Source organism: Rhinopithecus roxellana, chromosome 11, assembly GCF_007565055.1.
Source record: "Rhinopithecus roxellana isolate Shanxi Qingling chromosome 11, ASM756505v1, whole genome shotgun sequence".
In the NCBI taxonomy this organism is placed as follows: domain Eukaryota; kingdom Metazoa; phylum Chordata; class Mammalia; order Primates; family Cercopithecidae; genus Rhinopithecus; species Rhinopithecus roxellana.
This window is the reverse complement of record NC_044559.1, coordinates 38,237,655-38,261,047: the sequence shown is the minus strand read 5'-3', so window position 1 is coordinate 38,261,047 and position 23,393 is coordinate 38,237,655. Positions and strand designations below refer to the sequence as shown.

The 23,393-nt window shown below is 49.0% G+C and overlaps 1 protein-coding gene and 1 long non-coding RNA gene across 2 annotated transcripts in view; one reads left to right on the top strand and one right to left on the bottom strand.

Annotated features, from left to right (window-relative positions):
- Positions 1-23,393, top strand: part of LOC115900443 — a 56,664-nt gene that overhangs the window by 7,574 nt on the left and 25,697 nt on the right. The gene's annotated exons all lie outside the window — the stretch shown is intronic.
- KCNK18 (potassium two pore domain channel subfamily K member 18) lies at positions 1,292-14,554 on the bottom strand. The gene is made up of 3 exons (XM_010388884.1): positions 14,332-14,554; positions 10,752-10,880; positions 1,292-2,091 (listed from the first exon to the last, which is right to left on the bottom strand). Exons 1-3 carry the CDS (start codon positions 14,552-14,554, stop codon positions 1,292-1,294), a joined length of 1,152 nt encoding a protein of 383 aa, XP_010387186.1.

Sequence of the window (23,393 nt, the reverse complement as noted above, 5' to 3'; positions counted from 1 at the left end):
TCCTGGTGTTAGCAGTTTCTTATGCATGTACACATATGTCTTCACATTGAAGGTTTAGTTATTTTTTCCGGTCTTTGCTGCCTGGGTTAGTTTGGTCTCTTTAGCATATGCGTGTTTAGATGTTCTGTGCACTTTGCCTATTGATTCCTTTAGCTCTAGATCACTACCTCCTTTTCAGCACTAAATAGCACCCTAAGCCCAGGTTTGTCATGACTCTTGCAAAAGTTCAAAGCTCTGCCTTTTCACAGATAAAGGGCACCAAAGGGGATTCTGCAGCTGTGTGGGGAGGCTGGCTAGGGGTTCATGGCCAGAGGGCTTGTGGAGAGTGCCTCTTACAATGTGATACTGCTGAACCACCTCTCTGACTCAGTGTCTTATTTGTCTGAGATGAATAGTAGCCCCAGAGTTTCACACACTAGGCTGCTAGCCCCACCTCCACTGTCTATGTGACTCCAGAGGCTTTCAGGGGGTCCCTCACCCTACAGGTATTCATGATTCTTCCTGTGGGTTGAGGCAGGAAAGCTTTCCTGAGTAGGTAGTCAAGATGATGAAGCTGGCTGGCTGGCTTGATCTTACTTTTTCCAGAGTAGAAATGTCCAGGGAACTTTTCTGCATGATGACTTACGGTTTGGGGAAGGGATGTTACTACCTTCTGCTCAGTTTTTTTCACTTTTCTGTGGCCCCAGGGTTTGTCAAAGCCTCAGTTTTGAGTTCTGGGATATTGATGTTTATCATCTTGGCACTAGATTGTTGTTTTTGGTTTTCTATGGGGGGCAGTGAAGCCAGATTGCTTCTACTTTGCCATTTTGGTGACACCCGACATCTATGTATTTTACAGGGGCTGGGATTGGGCTGGTCTTACATGCACTCATGCAGTCATTCACGAAAAGAGGATGTTCACACTAGTTCTTTTTCGGGTAACAAAGAACAACTCAGGAAGATTTTAATTTAACTGAAGGTACAACTTCCAAGAATAAAGGTGTTTTGTTTCTCATATTTCAAGAAAAGCAGTGGCATCCATAAGGTTGCTTCATCTACATGAGGTGGTGCGTTTAAAAAAGGAGGACAGATACATTAATTGGACTTTGGGGAATGGTGATAGTTTTTTTCCTAATGCCCTGACACAAAGGGCATTGGCCAAATTTCTGCAGGGCCTCAAGAGTGAACTCGGCTCTCATAAGGGATTTGCTTCCAAGACTCGGGGTCTCAGGTGACAGGCTGCATGACCCTGAAAGACAACACAAGAAAACCAGCTCAGCCAGTGTCTGTCATCTGAGAGATAATGAAACCTTCACTTTTTAACAAGGTGGTAAAACTTCCCTTTTACAAAGAATAGCATAACATTTTTGTATATGTCAATCAGCCTGTTTTGCACCAACTTGAAAGCAATGAACACAATCTCCATTCCAATGATGATATAAATGGAGAAGAACAGGAAGAAGTTAGGGTGTTCTAAAACAGTATCCCCAAACCCAATGGTGGTCAGCGTGACAAAGCAGAAATAGAAGGCATTCTCAAAGTCCAACTGTGTCTCCCAGAAGGGGAGGATGGCAGCTGCACAGGAAATGTAGGCAAAAACAATAAGGGCAATGATGGGGAGAGGGATGTCCAGCCTTTCCACCTGCTGTCCAACTTCATCCAGGTTGCTGATGATGGAGTATGAGAGTCTCCCCAACACCAGTTCAGGACACGAGTTACTCCTCTCCATGGCTTGTGGGGGAAGTTGCAGTGTGCTCTGTTTCTCTCGCGCATGAGATCTCTCAAAGAGCTCCATGCTGCAGCTTGGGCGTGAAGGACACGTGCCAAGTTTGGGGCCTGGAACCTCTTCAGCACCAATGATGATCTGAGGGACAGCTTCATCTGCGGGCTTGGGTTCTCGTTTTTTCCTGAAGAGAGATTTGGGGCACCACTTGGAGAGGGGGCGGGTAAAGAAAGGGAATTTTCGGAACCGATGATAAGATGTGGATAAGATGGTTGCCAGGATGTCACCTGTGTCCGTGAGAACGAGGAACATCAGGGGGATACCAAAGAGAGCATAGAGCATGCACAAGTACTTGCCAAGCCTTGTCACGGGGTAGATGTAGCCATAGCCTGAAAAAGAAGATGGACTTAGTTTGCATCTGGCCCCTTCCCTTTTTCCCCCCAAAAGCTTGAAAGAGACCTTCTGCCATTTCCCCTCCTTGGCATGACATTTTACACAATGTTTTTGAAAATACTCATCTCAAAGCATTCAGCCACTGGTCTGGCATTAGGCCTGCTTTGCTGGGAGGGAAAGGAGTGAAACCCAGCTTCCCTTTAGGATGAGGAGCAACTGATATCCAGGTCTTTGACTTGAAATGTCCTTGGCAGGGGACCAGCACAGGTTTGGGGTGGACAGATTGCCTTTGATTCTGCTCTGGCCATTTCTGAGCACCCTCTGAAGGAAGGCCTCAGCTGATCTGGAAGGACAGGATGAATACAAGTGAGAGAGGATGGATGGCTTTGTTATCATATCTGACGCCACTTTTATTCTCTGTGAAGTTGCTGGCTTTTAAGAAGCCACCCTTGGCCGGGTGTGGTGGTTCATGCCTGTAATCCCAGCACTTTGGGAGGCCAAGGTGGGCAGATTACCTGAGGTCAGGAGTTGGAGACCAGTCTGGCCAATATGGTGAAACCCCGTCTCTACTAAAAATACAAAAATTAGGCGTGGTGGCGGGCGCCTGTAGTCCCATCTACTCAGGAGGTTGAGGCAGGAGAATCACTTGAAGCCGGGAGGTGGAGGTTGCAATAAGCCGAGATTGTGCCATTGCACTCCAGCCTGGGGGATGAGAGCAAGACTCCATCTTAAAAAAAAAAAGCCACTCCTGTCCTCCATAAGAGGACTGGGCTATTTGTTTCTATGTAAGAGGCATTTATTGTGTCCCCATGGTGTGCTCAGCAGTGTGCGTAGTATTAGGAAAAACAAAGATGGAAGATGAGTAAAATACAATTGCCCTCAGAGCTATTTGTTGCTTAGCAGATTAGACAAACATGTTCCTAATGAAGCAATGAGCCTCCCAGCATCTAGGTTCTGACTGACCTTGCTTTGAATCCCAGCTCTGCTATTTATGATAATATTACTTGACTGCGGCCGGGCGCGGTGGCTCAAGCCTGTAATCCCAGCACTTTGGGAGGCCGAGACGGGCAGATCACGAAGTCAAGAGATCGAGACCATCCTGGCTAACCCGGTGAAACCCCGTCTCTACTAAGAAATACAAAAAACTAGCCGGGCGAGGTGGCGGCGCCTGTAGTCCCAGCTACTCGGGAGGCTGAGGCAGAAGAATAGGCGTAAACCCGGGAGGCGGAGCTTGCAGTGAGCTGAGATCCGGCCACTGCACTCCAGCCTGGGCGACAGAGGGAGACTCCGTCTCAAAAAAAAAAAAAAAAAAAAAAAAATTGCTCACATTTTCAGGTTTCATCTGTAAGATGGGGATGACAATACCTACTTTGCATATTGACTAGCTGGGAGGATTACATGAGGCCCGTGCTATACACACAGTGCGCAACTGATAACTTGTGTCTTCACCCTCCAGACCTTAGCTGCCTAGTGAGCACTTTCTGTGGGCTGGGTGTCAGTCAGCCTTCATAGGGAGGTATTGTTATCACCATTCACAGGTGGGGAAACTGAAGCACAGAGAAACGAAGTAGCTTGCCCGTGAGCATACACGTGATACACAGTGGAGTTGGGGTCAAATCCACAGGACTCTCAGGTCCCCCAACCAGTGCTGTCACCCTCAGGAGCATCCAGGGGCAGGACCATTCAATCAGAGAACCTGGCAGCAAAACAAAGGAAGGGATGGGCTGAGGTCTCCATCCCCGTCAGGAGCCCCTCCCCTTGCACCGACAGAGGGGCAGAAGCAGACAGACCTCAAACCCCACAGCACAAGTGGCTAGATCTGCTGGAGCAGGCAAGCATCAGTGACTTCAACAAGCAGAGGACAAAGCTTTTATATTTAATGCCTGTGTTTAATTTTGATGTCATAAAGGATGATTAATACAGAAAAACCCAACCCAATTATGTAAATTAATCTGAAGGCAACTCCTCAGCTGGCTAAGCCCCAGCTTCCTCCAGAAGTGCAGCTCCCTGTGGCACACTTTGGCCTCGGGCTCTGCCCTCCAAGAGCAGGTGGGCATTCAGGTTGCCCACCCTCACCAGAGTCCCAAGTGTCCAGGAGGGAGCTGTGGCCCTGAAACAGTCTCATCAGTTTGCATCCATCCCAGAGCACTCCATGCCACTCTGGCTGGTTCCACTAGGTACCATTCGATGGCAGTGTCAGTTAACTCTGTATTTGCATTCATTCATTCATTATTTATTGAGTGCTTACTGCATGCACTGGGGGCATAGTGCTGAGCAAAATGGATATGGGATATGACCCGTCTGAGCCTCTGGTTTGGTAAGAGAGGCAGACATTAATTTTAAAAACCACACTAATGAGTATGGAATTACAAATGGAGATCAATAACAGGAAGTGAAAAAGCAGACCATGAATGATTAGAACAAAGGCACCTATCCTGGGCCAGGCGCGATGGCTCATGCCTGTAATCCCAGCACTTTGGGGGCCAAGGCTCCTGATCATTTGAGGTCAGGAGTTCAAGACCAGCCTGGCCAACATGGTGAAACCCTGTGTCTACTAAAAATTCAAAAATTGGCCAGGTGTGATGGTGCATACCTGTAATCCCAGCTACTTGGGAGGCTGAGGCACAAGAATCACTTGAACCCAGGAGGTGGAGGTTGCAGTGAGCTGAGATCGTGCTACTGCACTCCAGCTGGGGTGACAGGGCAAGACTCTGTCTCAAAAGAAAACAAAAAACAACTGCAAGGCACCCATCCTGGATTTGGGCCCAGGAAAGATTTTTCCTGTGAGGGGATTTTTGAGCTGATGTTGGCAGGAGGCTAAGCACTACCCAGGTGAAGAGAGAGGAAGCAGCCTGTGCAAAGACCCTATGGCAGGTTCAACAAAGGGCTATCCATACAGCGACAGTGGGGCAACTTGTGTACTGCACATATACCAAGGGGGTGACTGGGAGCTGAAACCTAGCCTCTGTGCACTTACCAAGCTTGGAGCTCAGGGCTCGCGGCACTGGGCTGTGTCTGCCTAGTGAGGGATATGATTTTCTAATTTTTCACCAAGATGTCACTCTGAGTATAGCTGTCACCCAGATTTAAGGAACCAAGAGAAGGCCAGTGTGGCCAGTGTACAGGGAGGTAGGGGAGGGGAGCAAGGTGAGGCCGGGAGGTAGGCAGCATCTAAGGGCTTCCATGGCAGATGGGGGAGCGCCTTGATCAGTGTGGAAGGCTGAAAAATGACAGCCCCCAAATATAACCAAGTCTTAATTCCTGGAATCTGTCAGTGCTGCCGTATTTGGAAAGTGAGTCTTGGTAGACATGATTAAGGATCTCGAGATGAGGAAGTTATCCTGGGTTGTGTGTGTGGCCCTAGGTATCATTATAAGTGTCCTGATAAGGAAGAGCCTGAGCAAGATATTTTACACACAGAGAAGAGGAGGTAATATGACCTCGGAGGCAGAGACCAGAGTGATGTGGCCACAAGCCAGGGGATGCTGGCAGCCACCAGAAGCTGTCAAGGAAGCTTCCCCTAGAGCCTCAGAGGGTGCATGGCTCTGCCAATACCTTGATTTTTGAAATCAGTAAAACGGATTTCAAACTTTTGGCCTCCAGATCTTGACAGAATAAATTTCTATTGCTTCAAGCCACCAAGTTGGTAGAAATTTATTACAGCAGCCACAGGAAACAAAATCAGGTTTGCATTTTTTTTTTTTTTAAGATGGGATCTTGCTGTTTTGCCCAGGCTGGAGTAAAGAGGCGTGGCTTACTGCAACCTCCACCTCCTGGGTTCAAGCAATTCTCCTGCCTCAACCTCCTGAGTAGCTGGGACTACAGGTGCACCACCATGCCTGGCTAATTTTTGGATTTTTAGTAGAGGTTTCACCATGTTGGCCAGGCTGGTCTCGAACTCCTGTCCTCAAGTGATCTGCCCACCTCAGCCCTGCAAAGTGCTGGGCTTACAGGAGTGAGCCACCACTCCTGACTTGGTTTGCGTCTTGAAAAGATTATCCTGATTGCATCACAGACAATAAATTGGAGGGCTTCAGATGGACACAGGAAGATAAGTGGGGAGGCTATGTTTCCTGCCCAGGTGAGAGATGAAGGAGGCTTTGGCTAAGGCAGGAGCTGAGAGGAGAGACCTGTAGAGACTGGCTAGACAATTTTGGCAGAAATCTCAAGACAGGAGGATGGTTTGGATTGGAGTGTCTGAAAGGAGCTGGGATTTGAGCACAGAGAAGGCACTGTGAATCCACTGCTGTCCTTGGTGAAGGTGGGTTTACAGGATTATAAACAAAGCCTTTTTGGCTGCCTCTGGGTGAGATACTTTTGCAATCCAAAATATTCAATATGTCACATTCCTGAAAATGTTCCAAGGAAGCAGGTCTCAGAGAGCACACAACCCCTACAAATGGAATGTATTAACTATCCTAATTACTGAATGTGGAAATGCATAATGGAACTCATTATTTCTTAGAATGCATTCATATATTTTGATACAATCAGTTCACTGTACTTAGCCTGTAAGTACTTAATAGCCCATGCACTTTCCTTTCTAATCCAAGAGGGCGGACCCAGTTGGGAATGACTGGGGATTGACTGACCTCACACCTGTCAGGTATCCTGTTCTTAGCATTAAGGCCAGGTGCATTTCAGATGACCCAGAGATGCAGGGCAGGAAGCAGTATTACCAGAGGGACTTTCAAACACCATTATTGATTATGGACAGTGTGGAACATTCCCCAACATCCTCTTCCAGTTGTAATTTCTGGGCGGCATGATGTCCTAATTGACTCGTACAATGGGCAGTAGCATGGCCTTCTTGGAATTTAAACCAAGCTAATGTACTTCCATTAGATCAGTGACTCACAGCCTAGATTCCCACTAGAATCACCTGGAGGGCCCTGGAAAATACTGATGCCTGGGCCTGGTCCCTAGGGATTCTAACCATTTGGTCTAGGGCAGGGGCCGCACATGGGAGCTTGCAAAAGCTCTGCAGGTGACTCTGACATGCAGTCAGGGCACGCTTCTCAAACATTAGCACACATCAGAATCACATGGAGAACTTTCTAAACTACAGATTGCTGGGCCCCACAGCCATGGTGTCTGGCTCAGTAGGTCTAGAATGGCTCCTGGAAATTAATTTGCATTTCTAACAAGTTTCCCAGTGATGTCGATGTTACTCAGGGACCACATTTTGACAATGATTGCAATAGATCAGTTCTCAACAGGGGGCAATTTTGCCCCCCAAGGGAAATTCGGCAATGCCTGGAGACTTGTGGCTGCCATAATAGGTGGGGACAGTGGGGAAAGTGCTATTGCATCTGGTGAGTGGAGGCCAGAGATGTTGCTCAACATCCTACATTGCACAGGAGCCTCCTCCACAGAGAATTATCCCGTGCAAGAGGCTGATAGTGCTGAGGTTGAGAAATCCTGCCTTAGATGCGTCTAAGGTTTTTTCGGGTTTGTTTGCTTGTTTGAGACAGACTCTGCCAGAGACAGACTCTGCCATCCAGGCCAACTCTTGCCTCCCAGGCTGGAGTGCAGTGGCATGATCATGGCTCACTGTAGCCTCAACCTCCAGGGCTCAAGTGATGCTCCCACCTCAGCCTCCTGAGTAGCAGGGACTACAGGTGCACATCACCACTCTCAACTGATTTTTTAACTTTTTGTAGAGACAAGGTCTCATTGTATTTCCCAGACTGGTCTCCAACTCTCACCTCATCCTCCCAAAGTGCTGGGATTACAGGCATAAGCCAGGGCACCTGGACCAATCTAAATTCTTGAGGAGGCTGGGCACGGTGGATCACGCCTATAATCCCAGTGCTTTGGGAGGCCGAGGCAGGTGGATCACCTGAGGTCAGGAGTTTAAGACCAGCCTGGCCAACATGGTGAAACCCTGTTTCTACAAAAATGCAAAAATTAGCCAGGCATGGCCTGGTGCGGTGGCTCATGCCTGTAATCCCAGCACTCTGGAAGGCCAAGGTGGATGGATCACCTGATGTCAGGAGTTCAAGACCACCCTGATGGATATGATGAAACCCCACCTCTACTAAAAATATAAAAATTAGCCGCGCATGGCATAGTTAGCTATTCGGGAGACTGAGACAGGAAAATTGTTTGAACTGGGGAGGTAGAGATTGCAGTGAGCCGAGATCGCGCCATCACACTCCAGCCTGGGCAACAAGAGCAAAACTCCGTCTCAAAAAAAAAAAACAAAACAAAACAAAAAAAATTCCAAGTATGATGGCAGGTGCCTGTAATCCCAGCTACTTGGGAGACTGAGGCAGGAGAATTGCTTGAACCTGGGAGCCTGAGGTGGTAGTGAGCAGAGATGGCACCATTGCACTCCAGCCTGGGCGACAGAGCAAGACTCTGTCTCAAAAAAAAAAAAAAAAAAAAAAAAACTTAAGGAAAACAAAAAGACAAAGTAAACTTAATAGCTTCTAGCCCCTTTGTACAGTGCCTCAGCATTTTGGGAGGCCGAGGTCGGCAGATCACCTGAGGTCAGGAGTTCGAGACCAGCCTGACCAACATGGTGAAACCCCATCTCTAGTAAAAATACTAAAATTAGCTGAGTGTGGTGGTGCACACCTGTAATCCCAGCTACTTGGGGGCTGAGACACGAGAATCACTTGAACCAGGGAAGTGGAGGTTGCAGTGAGCCGAGATTATGCCACTGCACTCCAGCCTGGGTGACAGAGCAAAGCGCCACCTCAAAAACAAAACAAAACAAAAAAAAAAGCATTCAGGCGAAAAGGAGAAACCACATGGGGGCTGTCTATTTCTGAAGCTGGGTGCAGCAGACACCGGATGCCCACCCAGCAGCCATTCCCTCCTTTCTTCCCTGCAGACCCACTGCTCCCCCAGCTGATTTAGGAGCAGATCCGATTAGTCTTAGTCATCCTGGTGCTCCAATCCCCCTGCCTGGGACCAGCTTAGAGGTGGCTGGGAGGCCCAGTGGGAGACTCCCGGGAAGACATCGTCGCTGCCGATGAACCATGCAGAGAGACAGCAGCCCTTTCTGTATAAGACACAGTGATGCTCGGATGGGATGTGGACCTTGGTGGCCTCATGTGGCCCAGTGGGCAGAAAGATGGAGAAAACCTGATGCCCAGTGCCATGACTGCAAATGGGAACTGGGCATGAGCTGCGTATCAGCCTAGAGCTGTCCTCATACTGGACTTCTGACTTGGAAGGTGACATTCTCCTTGTGGTTTAAGCCAGCTGAGTTGGGTTTTCTGTTCATCACTGCTGAAGGCATCCTGGCTGCCACTTACATGCATAGCCATCAGCCAACCCTGAGAGGCAGGTCTAGAAGTGCTTACGGGTCCCAGTAAAAGCCTCAGAGGGGCGACGTCCCTTGCTGGAGATTACACAGCTTCGACCCAGGCTGGCCACTGTGCTCCACCCTGACCTTCAGCATGAGGGGCCCCATCCATTCTCTGCAACCCCTGTGGGCCAGGCCCTCCTAGGGATGAGCACTTGTTCTCTTGAAGGAGGAGAGGGCCCACAGTCCCTTTTGCCAGCCAAGAGGGGCAGGGGCTGAGTGATGGGCCGTGCTCCTGGTGGGGACTCTGACCCAAGGGCTCTGGCCCTGTGGCTGAGGCAGCTCCAGCTCCATCACCTCCTATGACACCTGCCCAGGCAGGGGAGGCTCCTGCCAGGCTTGGTTTGGCCCCTGCAACCTGGCCCCACTGCTGCCCCACCAGAAGGGAAGCTGGGGCTGGGCCAGCCAGCTCAGAGTGAGCCCTTAATCACCAGAGGGACCTTAGTTAACTGCTGACCCAGCGGCATCACACCCCCACCCCAGCCCAGGAGGCCTAGCTCTGCTGCAGCATCCCCCACCACTCTCTTGACCATTCTCTGCCCTCCAGCCACAATGGTCATGTCCTCAAAGGGGCCACTAAACCAACATTTTGTCCATAAGGGTGGGGAAGCATCTCCCTCCCAGTTTCTATGTGCCAGGTGCATAGAAAGTTATGCATACAGAGAGGCAGCAGGGTGCTGGGTCTAGACCCAAGTGGCTGGGTTCAAACACACATGAACTGTGTGACTTTTTGAAATTGATGGACCTGCTAGAGTATAGAAACAATAACAGCACCCACCTCATGGTGAGGATTAGATGAGCTAATCAGCATAAACGTCTTATAACAGGGCCTGGGCCAGGCGCGGTGGCTCAAGCCTGTAATCCCAGCACTTTGGGAGGCCGAGGCGGGTGGATCACGAGGTCAGGAGATCGAGACCATCCTGGCTAACATGGTGAAACCCCCGTCTCTACTAAAAATACAAAAAACTAGCCAGGCGTGGTGGCGGGTGCCTGTAGTCTCAGCTACTCGGAGGCTGAGGCGGGAGAATGGCGTGAACCCGGGAGGCAGAGCTTGCAGTGAGCCGAGATCGCGCCACTGCACTCCAGCCTGGCGACACAGCGAGACTCTGCCTCAAAAGAAAAGAAAAAAAAAACAGGGCCTAGTGCATCTTCAGTGCGAAAGTGTGGGCCAGCGCAGCTGCTATTTGTAGGTGTGCAATATAGATTTGAGGAAGGGAGGAAGGGAGGGAAGAGAGGGAGAAGAGGGCCATCTCCATACCCCAATTCCAGTGTCCTTTGCCACCCAGAAGCCCACCCTTCACAGGGCCACCGTGAGGGGGACTGTGGCTTTGCACTTACCCACGGTGCTGAACACTGTGCAGCAGAAAAAGAGCGAGCTCAGGAAGGACCAGTTTGTGGTCCTGTTAAACCACTGAGGCTTCACCTTCTGCAGATGCCCCTGGAGATCCTGTTTCCTATCTTCCACCACTGGAGAAAGACACGACCAAGAGTTTGAGGGAAAGGTTCTGCTGGTAAAGACAAGCCCCGCCCCGGTGAAAGGGGGATAGTCTTCCCCAAGGACCAGCAGCCCCCTCGCCTTGTGGTCAGTGTCAAAACCAAAGCTTGGTGATTGAAGTCCTTTAAAATATTTCTGCAGCCTGGGTCCTGCCTTTGGTCCCCACGGAGATAAGGAAGCCACTTAGCCCTGTGAGAAAAGCACCTAACAGAGAGGCCCATGGGGGGTCCTGCCAGAGCTTAGCCCCGGCATTGCTGTGTAGTCTTTGCCTTTTAATTTTCTGAACCTCTATTTCTTTCATCGTTTTTTTTGTTTTTTTTGTTTTTTTTGTTTTTTTTTTTTTGTTTTTTTTTTGAGACAAGAGTCTTGCTCTATTGCCAGGCTGGAGTGCAGTGGTGTGATCTTGGCTCGCTGCAACCACTGCCTCCCTGGTTCAAGCAATTCTCCTGCCTCAGCCTCCCAAGTAGCTGGGACTACAGGGGCGCACCACCACACCCCTGCCCAGCTAATTTTCGTATTTTTAGTTGGGACGGAATTTCACCACGTTGGCCAGAATGGTCTCAATCTCTTGACCTCGTGATCCACCTGCCTCAGCCTCCCAAAGGGCTGGAATTACAGGCGTGAGCCACTGGGCCCTGCCTCTTTCATCTTTCAAAGGAAGATAACTTCTGCTCTGCCTCTCACACAGGGTTCTCAAGTGGTTCTCAAGTACTAAAAAGCAAAAGGCTTTTAGGAAAAGCAAGCTGTTTCACAGATGCAAATCATCCCCACTCCTGGAGGTTATCACACTTGATGGAGTTTGCCGGGCATGATGGCTCACGCCTGTAATTCCAACACTTTGGCAGGCTAAGGTGGGCGGATCATTTGAGGTCAGGAGTTCAAGTGCAGCCTTTCAACATGGTGAGACCCTGTCTCGACTAAAAATGCAAAAATTAGCCAGGCTTGGTGGCACACGCCTGTGGTCCCAGCTACTCGGGAGGCTGAGGCAGGAGAATCGCTTGAACCTGGGTAGTGGAGGTTGCAGTGAGCCAAGATAGTGCCACTGCACTCCAGCCTGGGTGACAGAGCAAGTCTGTGTCTAAAAAAATAAAAATAAAAACTGGATGGAGTTTGATCATCATACCATCATACTGTGATCTTTGGGCACCAGCTAGCTGTGAGTGTCTCCTCCAGGGCTGGGAAAACTTGACTTCCTAAACTTGGGTTCCAGGGCTAACAGCAGGGTTGGGAATCCTGGTTACCCAGAGAGGTTCCTGAACGACTCAATTGGCCTGGGCAGCCAGTGGGCTTTGGGACCCCAGAGGCCACCTGCTAGACTCTGGTTCAGCCTGAAAAGAATGGCACTGAGCCTGGCATGCAGCAGGAAGTCACTACTCCTTTTAACTGGCACCAGCCTGGGAGTCTATGCACCTCAATTCCAGACCCAGCTCTGACCTTGACAAGTTCTGTAACTGTGGACAAGAGGCTGCTTTCTGAGCCTCAGTTTCCCTATCAGAGAGACAGCCTGAGATGGTGGTGAAAGGTTCAGGCTCTGGAATCCAAATACATGGGGTTAAGTCCCTGGGTCCATTTTTCTAGTTTGTGAACTTGGACAAATTGTTTAACTTCCCAAGGCCTTAATTTCCTAATCTGTAAAAGAGGGACAACTTTTATCTAACATAAAGGTTTCTTGTGAGGATTAGGTGAGAGAACGTGTGAAGTGTTTGCCACAGGGTCTACATGCAACTAACCCTTATGGAACATTTTAATCTCCAGTGAAAATCGGAACCAAATGGAGTGGGACCAGCTCTGCGTTCCCATACCCTGCTGTGCATTGGAATCACCCGATAAACTTTATTTTTACTTATTTATTTTTGAGACATGACTGGCTCTGTCATCCAGGCTGGAGTGCAATGGCACAATCACAGCTCACTGTAGCCTCAAACTCACAGGCTCAAGCGATCCTCCTGCCTCAGCCTCCCAAGTAGCTGGCACTACAAGTGCATGCCACTTCATCTAGCTAAATTTTTAAACTTTTTGTAGAGACAGGGTCTCACCTTGTTGCGCAGGCCTGATTCTCCCACCTTGGCCTCCCAAAATGCCAGGATTATGGGTGTGAGCCACTGTGCTTGTCCTGGAAACTTGAAGACTCCCAGCCCAGCCCTGGAGATCCTGATTACGTGGGTTTGGAGAAAAGCCTGGGAATGTGTACTCTAGGCAGTCTCCCTGGGGGATTCTGATGTGTTGCTGGCTTGGAGAGCCTTGAACTTGCTGGTAGTCTAGACCCTGCGATGGTACGGTGTCCCTTTGACAGCAATTTCCCAGGTTCACTGAGCAGGCTGGCTCCCGTCTGGCAATGATGCAGGGAGTGGGACCCTCCACAGACGGGGTACTCTGCCTCCCTGGACCAGCCTCTTGTCCCTGGGAGCCGCACCTGTTCCCAGAGCAAGGTTGGGATGTTGAAGGAGCCCCCACACCAGTGTGGGAGGGGAGGAGCTCCCTGCACCCTGTTCTTCTGCTGACTTTTAGAGTCTGGTCTCATTGGTCTTCCATTTATCTACTCTCCCCTTTTTATCTTGCTCTGTTGAATACAATAAAAGCTTCCTTCGTGGAACACAGAGTAGAAACAAGTGACTAATACAAAGAAAATGCAATAAGGACACTATAAAGTGCCTTCTGTCTTCCAAGAGCCGGAATGTTCCTTGTCTCTTCTGCTTCTCACAGGGTCCCTGTGACCGCCAGGCCTGAGATTGGGGGGTCCCCTTCTCTCCCGCAGACTGAGACCCAAAGAGAACAAAGCTTTGCCTCCACAGATTGCAGAGCAAGCTGGGAGAACAGCTGGGACAAGAGCCAGGACCCCCGCCCCTCCCCCAGGTCTTCTCACAGCACCTCCCCACTCACCTGAGCCAGACAGCAGGAAAGGACTTTAAAACAGGAAGTGAGGGTGTGGGGGGCTGGTGCTCCTGCTGGGATTCAAACCCAATTTGGGTTGTTCCCTAACTTCTCATCCCTGCAAACTGAATCCTGGGTCAGGCAGACATAGTCCTGAGAAGCAACTTAGCCCCCCAACCCCCGGCCCAGATTTGCTCACCCACGCACCACACCCCACCCAATTCCCAGTAATCCACCCTCCCCTGAGGCTGCTGGTCTGGATGGGGCTGGGAGCTGAGACACAGGAAGGGGAGCTGGTCTTTCCCGAGCACCTCCTGGGTGCTCAGGGCCTTTCCTGCATTCTTCACAGCAACCCCAAAAGGTGGTTAGTCTCCCCGCTTTTCAAAGAAGAAAACAGTTTCAGAAAGCAGTTACTCGCCTAAAGTGCGTAGGCATGAGAAGGATCCAGGCAGGCAGCTCCCAGACCCAGCCTCCTAGAAGGCAGCCCTCTGCTCTCGGGGGACTGCTGCCACCACGGAGAAAAGGCCCACCCTGTCCCGGTGAGGCACCTACCTGTTTCACTGCAGTTCAAGATGCTGCAGAGCTCCTCCAAGAACTTCTCAAATTCTCCATCATCTGCTGCCACCAGGACCTGGCCATCCTCAATGGCAGAGAAGAGCACAGCACCCACCAGGGCGTAGGTCACCAGAAAGCAGAGGAAGCAGAGGCCAGGAAAGAGCTTTCCCAGGGCCTCTGGGCAGCATCTCCTGGCCTGAGGGTGCCCGGAGGCCTCCATCCTCCCTGGAGCATGCAGGGCAAGAGGAGCTGGTAGAAGAGGCAGGAGCATCTAAGCCCCGCCAGGAAGATGGGGTAGGAGTGCCCAGAGAACAGCCAGGCTCCAGCGCTAAGTGGATGGTGCGTGTTCTTCCCCAAGGACTCAGGAAGCAGCCGGCAACTCATCATGTTCAGTTCATCCGAACTACTCAGATGGCGCCCTCCCTAGCACCCCAGATTGCTATTGATCTGCTGCGCTGGCCCTGGAGCTGCCTGGAAGGGGCTTTGGGAGGATAGTGTGGTTGTTGTTTTGTGCTACGTTTAATCTTTTCTATCCCTGAACTGCAATTTTGAATTGCAGATCCCAAACCTGATCTTTGGCATTTAGTCAAGTGATTCTTTCCTGAGAACTGCCTGTGACACCACTTGGCTTAGGGTACCTGGTCTCCTGGACAGGTGATAATAGTAGTAACTAATAACAGTAATAGTAACGAGAGTAACTAAAGCAGCCAGAGCTCAGTAGTTTCCAAAGGACCTTTATCCTGTGTGGATCTAATTACTGGTCCCAATTCTTCACTCCCCTGCTGCATACCCCCTCTTGCCGTGGCCTCACGGTGGGCAGAGTGTACTTCCTTGAACTTGGCTTTAGAGTAGGTCACCTCAGTTGCTCCAGCCAGCTGGGCATTAGCAGATGTGATGCAAGCAGGGGCGAGGCCTGTGCTTGTGCATTTGGACTTCCTCAGCTATACCTTTGTCTGCCATGAGAAAAGGTGCCCCAGCTTTCCATTTTCAGTTCAGAGTAGGCCAGTGTGCAACTTTTTTTGGTCGTCCTGAATCCAGGTTCATCCAACACCAGCTACCTCCACCCTGCACCCTAAGTTTGACCCCAACGAGACTAAAGTCTGAGGTGCACCGGGAATGATGTTGGTGCCATGTCTGTGCTGGCCCCTAAGATCAACCCCCTGTGTCTGTCTCCAAAACACATTGGTAATGACATTGTTAGGGCAACCAGTGACTTGAAGGATCTGAAGATTACAGTGAAACTGACCATTCAGAACAGACAGGCACAGGTTGAGGTAGTACCTTCTGCCTCCGCCCTGATCATCAAAGCCCTCAAGGAACCTCCATGAGACAGAAAGAAACAGAAAAACATTAAGCACAATGAAAATATCATTTCATGAGAATGTCAGCACTGCCTGACAGATGCAGCTCCGATATTTAGTTAGGGAACTCTCTGGAACAATTAAAGAGATCCTGGGGACGGCACCGTCTGTGGGCTGCAATGTTGATGGTCACCACCCTCATGACATCAACAATGATACAGCAGAATGCCCAGCTTGTTAAGCACAAAGGAAAATACTTCAATAAAGGATCATTTGACAACCAGTGGGGGTAAAAAGTGCCCAGATGGCAGCTTTGGAGATGCAGGCAGGTTTAGATCCCTCTTCCAGAAAGGACTCGCAGTGCAGCTTTGAAGAGCATGGTTCATGACAGCCCCTTTCGTTCTCTAAGGGTTTGCTACTGGTTTCAAGCCCTCTTCTTGGAGAAGCCTTGTGCCGCCTACTGAGTAAACAAGGTGGGGACCCAAGGGCCTATTCATTTCTGCCCAATACAGGACTCCTCCAACCTGCAGTCTTTGTTCCGGAGTGGCCCGTTGGTCTACAGAGACCTTGTTAGTCTGCGTTATGATCCAGAGACTTTCCCTGTTCCATCTACTTCCTTCGTTTTCATTTTACCAGTCTTCCCAATAAAGCTTTTGCAATCGTGACTCTATCTTGGTGTCTGCTTCCCAGAGGATCCAACAGTAGTTGGCACCAGAAGTGGTCTGAGAAAGCCTGCTCAAAAAGCTAAGATGGGGGCCGGGCACAGTGGCTCGCACCTGTAATCCCAGCACTTTGGAAGGCCGAGGGGAGCGATTGCTTGAGGCCAGGAGTTCAAGACCAGCCTGGCCAACATGGCGAAACCCCATCTCTACTAAAAATGCAAAAATCAGGTGTGGTGGTGCACACCTGTAATTCCAGTTATGTTGGGAGGCTGAGGCACAAGAATTGCTTGAACCTGGGAGGCAGAGGTTGAAATGAGCTGAGATCACACCACTGCACTCCAGCATGAACAACAGAGTGCGACTGTCTCAAAAAAAAAAAAAAAAAAAAAAAAAAAAAAAAAGCTAAGATGGGGTTTGAGGACTGGGTCCCTCAATACTGAAGTGGTAAGGAGATGATATATAGGCAGCCTTTGGTGCAAGGTGGCTGCCCAACTATTAAACTTGTCACCAGCAGTGAGCTGGGGTGGCATGTTGACTAGTGCAATGATTCGCATTCAAAACATATTGAAGGAATGATAAGATCAATAAGTTTGGATGGCCATTATGAAGTTGCATTGACCCCCTGCAGGCAAGCTTAGAAGAAGGAAGTTCATAGAACAAACAGCCCCTGTTACTGCCACCAGTCTCAAGGCTGCAACTGACACTCATCATCTCCTTCCTTCACTATTCATTCTAACTTTTCCTTGCCCTCTGCTACCTCTTCTACTGGTCTCAATGGCTTACCTGATGGAATGATCCTAATCCTCATCCCTGGGGGGTTCTGAGCCCTTGGTAACCACATCCTTTTCAGGTTGGGGCTGCTTGTGCTTGTCCACTTACAGACAGTTGGGTAAGAAGTACCAAGAGGTACCCAAGTGAGTCACCTGAGCTCCACCTATATTATTCTCTGCCCTCCTTGTGTGAAAGCAGCCCTGCCTCCTGCTGACCAGGTCAATTGCCCCCGTATTAGTCCGTCCTCATGTTGCTGCAAGGATACTACCCAAGACTGGGTAATTTATAAAGGAAGGAGGTTTAATTGACTCACAGTTCAGCATGGTAGGGGAGGCCTCAGGAAACTCACAATCATGGCGGAAGGGGAAGCAAACACATCCTTCTTCACAGGGTGGCAGGAAGGAGAATGAGTGAGTGCCCAGCGAAGGGGGAAGCCCGCATAAAACCATCAGATCTTGTAAGAACAAACTATCGTGAGAACAGGATGGGGGAAACCACCCCATGATTCAATTGTCTCCATCTGGTCCCTCCCATGACACATGGGGGTTGTGGGACTTACAATTCAAGAGGAGGTTTGGGTGGGACACAGTGAAAACATACCGGCCCCTGACAAGATGGCCACTCATTTTCTTACCTGCTAGTTCCTGGACACAAGGATTTCAAAGTGCCCAGGGAGCAGTCATAAGGTGTATTCAATGCACCCCTTGCTGGGTTTCCAGATGAGTGTGTCCCCCTTAGGGACCAAGAATTCTAACACTGCAGAGCCTAGAGTTCTGGAGATGGGAAAAAGTGAAGACGACATGTAGTTGTATAATTTTCCATTTGAAATAGAAAGGGGCAAATGCTTCATTGCACCTATACCACCCTGAAGAAAGAGAAGGCAAGATCTGCAAGCCTTGAGCAAACCAGTCTCCCTGCACGTCCTGCTCCCACCCTCCATCTGTATGCAGCCTCCCAGATGAGTCAAGTGTAAAAATTATTTGCCTAGCCCTGAATGCCCAAGGTTTTCTGCTATCATCTTCTCAAAAGTTCTATGATTTTGTGTTTTACATTTCAGTCAGTGATCCATTCTGAGTTAATTTCTGGTAAAGTGTGAGGTCAAGCTTCACGTTTTTACCCTACGGATACCCGATTGCTCGGGCTTCGTTTGTTGAGAAGGTTATCTTCACTGCATTGAATTTGTTTTTCACCTTTCTGGAAAATCTGTTGAACATATTTGTGTGGGTCTGTTTCTGGGTTTTCTATTCTGTTCCGTTGACCAATGCATCAATAGCACATAGCCCTTCACCAATAGCACACTTTCTAATTCCTGTAGCTGTGTAGTAGGTCTTAATGTCAGAAAGAGTGATTTCTCCTGCCTTATTCTCTTTTCAAGATTGTTTTAACTGTTTTTAAGGCTTTTTCCTATAAATTTAAAAATCGTCTTATCTATGTATACATAAAACCTTGCTGAGATTTTGATAGGGATTACATGAAATCTATAGATCAATATGGGCAGATGCAGCATCTTTACTGTGTTGAATCTTTCAATCCATAAATACGGTATGTCTTTCCTGGCAGTTACTTTTGAAAAACAGCTTAGTGTGCTCCTGTGATTCTTGATTCAAGGCAAGAATTAATTTTTAGGGCCAGGTGCAGTGGCTCATGCCTATAATTGCAGCAGTTTGGGAGGCTGAGGTGGGCAGATTACTTGAGGCCAGTAGCTCGAGACCAGCCTGACCAACATGGTGAAACACCGTCTCCACTAAAAATACAAAGAAATTGGCTGCTAAAAATACAAACAATTGGTGGCACATACCTGTAATCCCAGCTACTCGGGAGGTTGAGGCATGAAAATCATTTGAACCTGGAAGGTAGAAGTTTCAGTAAGCTGAGATCGTGCCACTGCCCTCCAGCCTGGGTGACAGAGCGAGACTTTATCTCAAAAAAAAAAAAAAGTTTAAATATAAGAATGAGTGGCCGGGTGTGGTGGCTAATGCCTGTAATCCCAGAATTTTGGGAGGCCGAGGCGGGTAGATCACGAGGTCAGGAGATCGAGATCATCCTGGCTAACACGGTGAAACCCCATCTCTACTAAAAATACAAAATTAGCCAGGTATGGTGGCGGGTGCCTGTAGTTCCAGCTACTCTGGAGGCTGAGGCAGGAGAAGGATGTGAACCCAGGAGGCAGAGTTTGCAGTGAGCCAAGATCGCACCACTGCACCCCAGCCTGGGCGACAGAGTGAGACTCCATCTTAAAAAAAAAAAAAGCAAGTAGTCAAGTTATTTGTTACTTTTTAGGTAAGGCATTCTAAGTGTTATTTAATGCATGTGAGGTCAGTGTTAATGGAGAAAAGTGTTAGATGGTGAAAGTCTGAAAATGTATTTTTACTTCTCATTTTAAGTCTTTTCAAAAATACTTCGAGTATCTAGAATAGTGTACAGAATGACTTCACAGACCCCTGCGTCCCCATCCTCCTCGATGGTGGGTATCACAATGTCATGCAGCATCTAGAAAGTAACAGGGAGCTGGGAGGGAGGGACACTGATGAGCCACAAGCTGAAGGTAAGTGAACTCCAGCACATTACTAGGCAGATTATCTAGTTGTGTGTAACTCCGTGTGTCTATTTCCCAGTTTCAGTTTTTATTGAAACATTCCAGTCTTGTCTCAAGTATACAAGAGTCATTTGGCCACATTTGGGCCAATGTAATGATGGTGGCAAGAATGGGTAAGAACCCACAAGAGAAGGGAAATATTGTGGATAAAGTCAGGACCGTGATGTCCAGCCACTCCTCTGCACTACATGCCTGTCAGAGAGAGAGAGAGCGAGAGAGAGCAGGTGGCCATCAGTCAAGCAGCCAACAAGCACTTCCAAGGCCTGCTGGGAACCAGATGATGTGAGGGTACTAAAGGTCCCCCACAGTCCCATGGAAGGAAAGGATGTAGGTAGATGAATAGCTATACTTAAATATGGGTGCAGGATGAATTATAAAGTAAGATGCAAACTCTCTGTGCCTTGCAGAGTCAGAAGAAAGATGCCATGAGCCAGCACAGCCCATGCAGGGCTCATTAAAAAAGGAGTTCACAGGATGGCAAAGAGAAGTAGAATAGTGGCCCCCTGAGAGCGGACCAGTGCTAACAGGTCTCACTAAGGGCAGACTTTCTAGTTCCTGAGGATGGAAATGATAACAAGTATTTTCCCCTCTATATGAGCCGTCCTTTTGCAGAGCACACGGGTTGCACAAGGTGCAGATAAGATAAAATCAAGCTTTAAAGCCACTGATACAGTTTGACTGTGTCCCCACCCAAAGTTTCATCTTGAATCATAATCCCCCATAACCCCCATAATCCCCACATGTCAAAGGAGAGACCAGGTGGAGGTGATTGAATCGTGGGGTTCCCCTGTGCTGTTCTCGTGCTAGCGAGTTCTCATGAGATCTGATGCTTTTATAGTGTTTGGTAGTTTCTCCTGTGTTCGTTTTCCCTCCTGCCGCCTTGTGAAGAATGTCCTTGCTTCCCCTTCACTTTCCACCATGATCCTAAGTTTCCTGAGGCTTCCCCAGTCATGTGGAACTGTGAGTCAATTAAACCTCTTCCCTTTCTGAATTACCCAGTTTCGAGCAGTTCTTTATAGCAGTATGAAAACAGACTAACACAGCCACCTCCTGTGGCCTGAGACCTAATGGGGTGCCTCACTCCAGGCAGGTACGGTGCACACAGTGGAGAAAGCGGGTAATGTTCTGGCAGCCAAAGATGAATCCATCTAATCCAGGATTGGGGAGTGCTACGGTGTGAATGTATGTGTCCCCTCAAAATTCATATATTAGAATCTGAGACCCAATGTTTAGTATTAAGAAATGGGGCCGGGCACGGTGGCTCAAGCCTGTAATCCCAGCACTTTGGGAGGCCGAGACGGGCGGATCACGAGGTCAGGAGATCGAGACCATCTTGGCTAACACGGTGAAACCCCGTCTCTACTAAAAAAATACAAAAAACTAGCCGGGCGAGGTGGCGGGCGCCTGTAGTCCCAGCTACTCGGGAGGCTGAGGCAGGAGAATGGCATAAACCCGGGAGGCGGAGCTTGCAGTGAGCTGAGATCCGGCCACTGCACTCCAGCCTGGGCGACAGAGCCAGACTCCGTCTCAAAAAATAAATAAATAAATAAATAAATAAATAAATAAATAAATAAATAAATAAATAAATAAAAAGGGACGTTTGGGAGGTGATTAAATCATGAAGGTGGAGCCCTCACAAATAGAATTAGTGCCTTTATAAAAGGGCTGGAGAGAACTAGCCAGGCCTTTTTTGCCCTTCTGCCTTCTGCCTTCCGCCATGGAAGGATGCTGCCACAAGAGGGTGCCATCAGTGGAGAAAGTCTTCACCCAACACCACACCTGGCGTCACCTTGCACCTACACTTCCAGCCTCCAGAACTACTGTGAGCAATAAAGTTCTGTTCTTTATCAATTACCCAGTCTGGGGCACTTTGTTATAACAGCACAGGTGACTGTGACAGGCAGGGAAAGCACGGCCTCCCCAGGTGCTGCAGCAGCAGCAGCAGCAACCAGTGTGAGCTCCATTGCCACATCTGGCTCCCAGCAGGCCTTGGAAGTGCTCGTTGGCAGCTTGACTGATGGCCACCTGCTGCCTCATTCATAGAGGGATGTAGGCTTCACAAAGAGGCCTCCACCTAACCCATCTCCCTTCCTCCCAAGGAAAAGGGGCTGGCTAACCTATGGGACTGTTAACAAATTCCTCCCTCCTAAAAACAAAAGGAACTCAGGTCACTTTGGAATTCCATGTTGGGCCAATGTGATGATGGTAGCCAGAATGGGTGAGAACCCACAAGAGAAGGGAAATATTGTAGATAAAGTCAGGATCGTGAGGTCCAGCCCTGCCACCCTCAGGAACTAGAAAGTTTGCCCTTAGTGAGACCTGTTAGCGCTGATCTGCTCTCAGCTGGCCATTATTCTACTTCTCTTTGCCATCTTGTGAACTCCTATTTTTTTATGAGCCCTGCATGGGCTGTGCCAGCTCATGGCATCTTTCTTCTGACTCCGCAAGGCACAGAGAGTTTGCATCTTACTTTGTAATTCATCCAGCACCCATATTTAAGTATAGCAATTCATCTATCTACATCCTTTCCTTCCATGGGACTGTGGGGGGACCTTTAGTACCCTCACATCATCTGGCTCCCAGCAGGCCTTGGAAGTATTTGCTGGCTGCTTAACTGACGACCACCTACTCTCACGCTCTCGCACTCTCTCTCTTTCTCTCTAGCATTCGGAGGTGGGCTACTTAGTCACAAAGAACCCACCAACTCTTTTAAGAATAATGAGAAGCCAATTACACTCCTACATGAACACAGCATTGGTACCTAAAATCCAATTGCTGTGTTACAATCTAGTTGTATGGCCAGCTTGCTATTCATGGCCTACAGGTTTAATCACTTTAGGAGAGACTGTGGAAATTGAAGAAATAAAGTCTTAAAAAAAAGAAAAAAAGTTGGTAGAGCAGGAGTGAAAGCCAGCCCTCCAAAGCTTGTTTATTTGACCCAGCCCACACACTCAGCCCTCAGTTGGGCACCTCTTGGGTAGGGGCTCCACCTCTGGCCCCACTGGCTTTGCTCTGGCAAGAGTCATGTGGTCTGCTATGTAGGGGCTATGGGCAAAGGACAATTCTTTCAGAAAAAGATGGTCTTGCACAGCTGACCGTGGTGGCTCACACCTGTAATCTCAGCAGTTTGGGAGGGTAAGGCAGGCAGATCACCTGAGGTCAGGAGTTCGAGACTTGCCTGGCCAACATGGTGAAACCCCATCTCTACCAAAAATATAAAAATTAGCTGGGCACGGTGGCGGGCACCTGTAATCCCATCTACTCCGGAGGCTGAGGCAGGAGAATCGTTTGAACCTGGGAGGCGGAGGTTTTGGTGAGTGGAGATCATGCCATTGCACTCTAGCGTGGGCAACAAGAGCAAAACTCCATCTCAAAAAAAAAAAAAAAAAAAAAAAAAGGAAAAAGAGCAAGAAAGGAAAGAAAGAAAGAAACTGCCAAGCTGTTTTATGAAGTGGGTGTATTATTTTGCTTTCCCACCATTGATGAATGAGAGTTCCTGTTACTAGTGTTTTGCATTTTGGCTATTCTAATAGAGATATAGAATATTTCATTGTCGGCCGGGCGCGGTGGCTCAAGCCTGTAATCCCAGCACTTTGGGAGGCCGAGGCGGGCGGATCACGAGGTCAGGAGATCGAGACCATCCTGGTTAACATGGTGAAACCCCGTCTCTACTAAAAAATACAAAAATCTAGCCAGGCGAGGTGGCGGGCGCCTGTAGTCCCAGCTACT